This window comes from Lottia gigantea (assembly GCF_000327385.1).
Source record: "Lottia gigantea unplaced genomic scaffold LOTGIsca_78, whole genome shotgun sequence".
NCBI classification, from domain to species: Eukaryota; Metazoa; Mollusca; class Gastropoda; family Lottiidae; genus Lottia; species Lottia gigantea.
Genome location: NW_008710601.1, coordinates 909,685 through 916,097, shown reverse-complemented (window position 1 = coordinate 916,097; position 6,413 = coordinate 909,685). Strand labels below are relative to the sequence as shown.

Genomic DNA, 6,413 nt, shown 5'->3' with positions numbered 1-6,413 from the left:
ATTGCTATAGTATATGTCAAAAAAAATCAGAATAGTATCTGCCGTGCTTAACATGGTGATAGGCACGTTTAAACTTAGTTTATGGTATATTGGACTTTTTCACATCATTTATAGGTCTTTGAAGCTAGTATACTAATACAGTGAAAGTTATTATGTGATAACATGATAGTTACTAGAGGATGTGGTGTTATTATACAGTCAATGTCTATCATGTAGTGGATTATTTTAATCTTTCATTATAAATTCTATTGGACTCTTATTGGATTATTGTTAAATTTGATTAAAGGTAGGCTGACCCTTTTGAATTCTTATTGAATGTTTATTTTTTATTATAGACTCATTTTATTCTAAATTTTATACTGAATGATATGTAACTTTTTGGTGAATGATATTCAACACAATAAGATATGCAACTCTGTGTAGTAAGATATTCAACACAAAAAGATATGCAACTTTGTGGTGAATGATATTCAACACAATAAGATATGTAACTCTGTGTAGTAAGATATTCAACACAATAAGATATGCAACTTTGTGGTGAATGATATTCAACACAATAATATATGCAACTCTGTGCTGAATGATATTCAACACAGTAAGATATGCAACTTTGTGGTGAATGATATTCAACACAATAATATATGCAACTCTGTGCTGAATGATATTCAACACAGTAAGATATGCAACTTTGTGGTGAATGATATTCAACACAATAATATATGCAACTCTGTGCTGAATGATATCCAACACAGTAAGATATGCAACTTTGTGGTGAATGATATTCAACACAATAAGATATGTAACTCTGTGTAGTAAGATATTCAACACAGTAAGATATGCAACTTTGTGGTGAATGATATTCAACACAATTAGATAATTATGTAACTTTGTTGTGAATGATATCCAACACAGTAAAATATGCAAGTTTGTGGGGGTAATACAATAAGATACACAATAAGATATGGTGTAGTAAGGTATTCAACACAATAAGATATCCTACTTTGTGCTATACAATATCCAATACAATAAAATATGCAACTTTGTGCTATATGATATTAAACACAATATTATATATAGTTTTGTGTTGTTCGCTATCCAACAGAATAAGATATGCAAGTTTGTGCTGTTAGATATCCAACACAATAAGATAATATGCAACTTTGCTCAATAAGATATCAAACTTTTGACAATAAGATATCCTACTTTCTGTAGTAAGATACCCAACTTTGCAGAACAAGATATCCAATGAAATATCTTAATACATTTCATATGCACTAAGATATTTGATGTGCTTGAAAGAACAAGAAATAGTTTATTATAAAAATGTGAATGAATATTTAATTAGAATGTTCTAAATTAAAATTGAATAATATTATCAGTGTACAAATTGTAATAATCTAATATAACTTTTATTGTTTGGTTGGTCTTGTTGATTTTTCACTTTTATATGAAAGAAATGGTTTAGATTTTCTGATTATCACAGAGGCATTTTCATTGTCATCTAATTAATTGCTTTATTATGAAATAGTGAAAATTTAGCACTGTCTGTGTTTTTCATGAGGTTCTATAGCACAGTTGGTTAGAGCATTGGTTGGTTACTTCAAGCGAATGGCAGCTGTGGGTTCCGATCTCAATTGGTGTGTGAAAGTCTGATGACCTTGAATAAGTCATCTTCACTCATAATTCCAGTCGACCCATCTATAAATGGGTACAGATATTCCAACAAAGATCAATGACAAGAGGTTTGGGCAAGGACCAGCTTGTAGAAAGGATCCTTAACTGTGAACCGAAGTTATTGTCATCCTTGTAAAATATAGTTGTTTGTTCTTTGTTTTCAGAAGAAAAAAAAACATGACCTAATGATTTGCCAGTAATTTTTTTAGGATTAATTATCAAAACTAATTCACGAGAGATTTTCTTGTGTTTGTATTTGTACTGAAACACAATTGCATCTATCTGCATTTTTGGTTTTTGTTCTGTAAAAATAAGATTCAGAGATTGGAAATCTGAATGTTGCAAAATGAATTTATAAGTGTCTTACACACAAAGGCTATAAAAGACATGTGTGGGTGTATTGGTTCAAAGAGACTCTAATCAACCAAATGGAACAAAATCTGTAACATTAATGGAATTGAGAGTGAGAGATAACTAACAAAATTATGCAAAATTTATGCTAATCAATTACATTAAATATGCTGTTACAAAGTCAGATAATTTGAATCGATTTAGGTCATCTTTCTAAATGAATAGCCAAATGTGTCAGAAACACAATTTTTTTTAGCATTTTTCTTTAGATATTGAATGTTATCACTTAATGTATTTTTATCAAAGAACAAAAAAGCCTTCAAACTTCCTGGTTGAGGTTTCCAGTCTTATCTGTACTATAAATCAACCTGTTTCTAAAAGGTTACAGTGAAATGTTCAATAAGAATACAGTCAAGTCTGCTACAATAGTTGCAGCATGCGGCTCGGCTCTACAATTAGTTATCAGCTAATGCTATATTTTGAAGAGAAAAAAAATCAGTTGATTTAAAGTGAAGGTTCTCTAAAATATTGAAAGCTGCAACGTAATCCTTTCTCCCTTTGAACACAAATTTATGGGGGTATTCTTTGATTAATGGATATGACGTGATTTTTTTTACACCAACAGTGTCATTGTTTTCTTTAAAAAATATACTTACTTTTGCTGACGAAGCTTATAGAATTACTTTTCAAAATAAAAGGTTTACATACAGTTTGTATGCAATTAATCATAAAAAAGTTAAAAGTTATGCTTGTTACTTTATTAACCATGAACCATAAAATTCTCCTAATCTGGTTAATCTTTTCTGGCAATGAAAATTATACATGGGTGGGTGGTTGGGTTAAACAATATTTATAATAAAGCAGCTTTTTTTTATTATTATAGCACAGGATAAGTCGCTACCACCTGAAAACTTACTAAACATTACTAAGCTTAGCTGCTTCGATCCAATGCTCATGCTTTCTATGAGTTATATTCTCATTTAACCTTAAAGGGACAGTTGTGCCATTTTGGGGGGTTGATTTGACTGTTGAATATTTGTAAATAGTATTCAGAAGTACTTGAAATGTTAGAAAATAGCATAATTCCTTTGAAAAAACTTCAAACTAGGAATTTTACTCACTATATTATGTCTTGTCTATATATCACAAAGTATCTTAAATTGACGAGTCGTCATTTTAACATTCAATAATTCTGGACACACATGGATTTGAAGGATCAAATTTTGATGGTGAGCTGTGAACACTATTACTGATTGGCCAAGCTAAAAAATTCCCATTTCTGAGACTAAGATATCATTGGTCAAAAAAATGGCGCATCTGTCCCTTTAATACAAACAGTTTAAGTTGTAATGGTACTAACAGAACACCAAGCTTTTCTCTTAAACCATACAAATGTCTTGGTTATATCTTGAAATTTGATGATAATTAAGATTGGTGTATTGAATAGCTAACTGAAATCCAAACCCCGAGGCAATGTAAATCTTGAATCACTTGTAAATAAGTATGAATGAAAGAAAACATGGTAGTAAGTGAAAGTACTATTAACTTAATAAGTAACTATACTTCAGTTAAACACCTTACTTATAACAGGTTTCGTTGTTTTATATATTATACTAGTTGTACAATAGGGTAGTGGCTTGCTGGTGCGGGTGTTTCTGCAGTACCTTTTTACTTTTAAATTACTTGGATGTGATCTTTCATGAACTAGCTGCACCTTTTTACTGACAACAGATGCCTTTTCCTAGAGAACAAGATCATCTCCATAGGCTTTAAGTTTTTTCGTTCAAGGTCTGTTGAAGTAGGTAATATGACAATGGTCGCTTGCTAAATGGCAGCATCTTTCATTTTGCTGCCAGGTTTTTCAATACAGCATCTCAATAGAAAATTCACATGGATTGTGGGATATATTAACTATATCTATCCAAAGCCAAAAGGAAGATATGCTATTTGAATTGCCAGTTTTCCATGACATTTTTATGCTTGGTTACATTATAACTTACATGAACTCTTCAGTTTTGAAGGTGCAGAAGTACTATTTCAAACTGTTCAGCCTTAAATAACCTAAAAAAACTGATTATGAAATCTGGTGTATTTTAGGTTTATATATATCAGTGGGACAACATATATTATGTCTATTTCCTGAATGGAAAATTTCTCGCAAAACATTTGTACAGACAGATTGACCTTGGATACTATTGGACAGTAGGATAAGTAGGTCAGGATTGAAATTTGTTGAATATACTTTATCATTCTATTGTGACCTAATATTTATTTAGTTAAAATCAGTGTTTAAAAAGTGAATAAAAAATTAAATTTTCAGTTGATATTTTTATAGATCATTTCTTTAGAATATTCTGGTTGTATAAAAAAGGATTGTATAAAGAAATGGTTTCTTACTACAATGACTATAGAATTCTCCAACTTCAATTTTGCTGTGAAAAAAAAAGAAATTAAAGGAACATCCTTAGTAGTGGCGGTTGTCGCAGGAGAAGCAGACCATGCTTACTCTTTTCTAAACACTGTTTCTCTTTAGATGAGTCCACTACTATACAACTTTTACTCGTTCTTTGGATGAGATTTTGTTCAACAGAATCAACTTGCTTGTACAAATTTTTATTCAAAACTTTTAGGATTCTATCTACCAGCATTGGTCTTAGTCATCTGTTTTGAAGTATCCATACCTAGGTAGCTACAATGGAATAAAGAAGAAAGATGACTTAATCTAAGTTTCACACCCATTCATGTAAAATATAATCAGATAAAATTAAGGAAAAAACTAACTGAGTGTAAAGCTGTGCCCCAATAAGGTTTTCCTAATTTCACAGTGTTAGTAGATAAGGTATAGAAATATATCGAACTAAAACCCCTTAAATATTACAAAAATTATCTTTTCTCATAAAAGTACTATAAATGAAATGAATGGAGTTTTACGTCCTACTTTTCTGTATCATGTGGGTTTGAACAATGGCATTAGCCTGCTCTTTTCCGATTTCCAACTGTCAAGGGATCTTTAACATGCCTCCGTTTATTGTCGCATCTGAAGAACTAGACACTTTTTCTATGTCAGCCCCTCTTACCTGCATCATTGACAGGGGGAAACCGGGTTGAAAAATCCAAAGGTATTATCTTGACCTATGCCAGGATTGAAGCCTGTAATTTCAGGTTAGCGAGCAAGTGTCTAATTCACTGAGCCACCAAGGCTCCCTACATTACTATAGTCATCACTACAAGATATATGACTGACCTTAAAGAGTACATAAAACATGAAAGATTATGTCTTGTTATCTTTTTCAAATCTCACATTCATCTTTAAACTGGGTTAAATGTGATTGAAAAGATGACCCATTAAGACATTTGACCAGTGAAATGACCAATTGACTCATTTGGTGTAATAATAACCTGAATCTCTAGTGTTTACATTAGTACTGTTTTCACATCAAACCATTTGTTTATAAAAGGATGTTAACCATTTGACCATTGAGGTGAACAGCCGGTCAGCTTCAAGGTGAACCTAGAATGCCTGAACTAATGGAGAACCTCAAGGTCACCCAGTTTTCACCAGGTCTTGAGAAAAAATAGAAAATATAGATTAGATACCACATGTTTGAATTCCCATAAAGCCATAAAAACCTTAATGTGCCATTAACATTCTTATGTAGCCCATTGATTTTCAACCTGTTTTTGTTTGTGTCTCCAAATTGTATATGCTTAAAATTTTGGTCCCAGAAATCAAAATTGAAACTAAGATTAGATACCAGACAAGATCAAGGGTAGTATGGTAGTATTCTCCAAAAAAATTCTCTGGGTACACAGAGACAATGATAGCCATGGCCATGTATAGTGCAGTCATATGAGATGTTGTATAAGTTCGATATTTTGTTATTGCCTGTGATATAGGGTTCAATTTATGTGGTATGGGATTAAATTTTGGGAGTCAAAATGACCCATCATGCAGTCCAATATTACCTTTGATGAACTTAAATGAAAATTTATTACGACGAATCAAATCATATTTTTCTTGAGAATTTTCTGCCTAATCTAGAAACATGGAAACTTTAGTTGTAGCTATAATTTTAAGAAATTAGCATCAACCTAAAATCTGCAACTGGAATCTCTGGATTTGCTGCGGATTTTCAAGTAAATGTGAATCAAAATTTAACACTTGAATGATTAGATAAAACTGAAATAAGGTGAGATAATATGCTGTGACACATCAAATGTTTCAAAAATAAAGGTATTAAAGTGTGCAACCTCTTCATTATCCCTTTTATGCAATATGTTAAAGGAACAGGTAGACCATTCTTTTTGACTAATCATACTTTAGTCTCAGGAACAGGAATTTTTTAGCAAAGCCAATCAGTAAAAGTTTTCACAGCTCATCGTCAAAA

The 6,413-nt window shown here is 31.5% G+C and overlaps 1 protein-coding gene across 1 annotated transcript; it reads right to left on the bottom strand.

Annotated features, from left to right (window-relative positions):
- Positions 1 to 337: 337 nt before the first annotated feature.
- LOTGIDRAFT_132160 (hypothetical protein) lies at positions 338 to 862 on the bottom strand (the record flags this gene model as incomplete). Its single annotated transcript, XM_009066597.1, has 1 exon — positions 338 to 862. A coding segment is annotated over one exon (525 nt), but the record flags the coding sequence as incomplete, so codon positions are not given.
- Between the last annotated feature and the right edge of the window lie 5,551 nt (positions 863 to 6,413).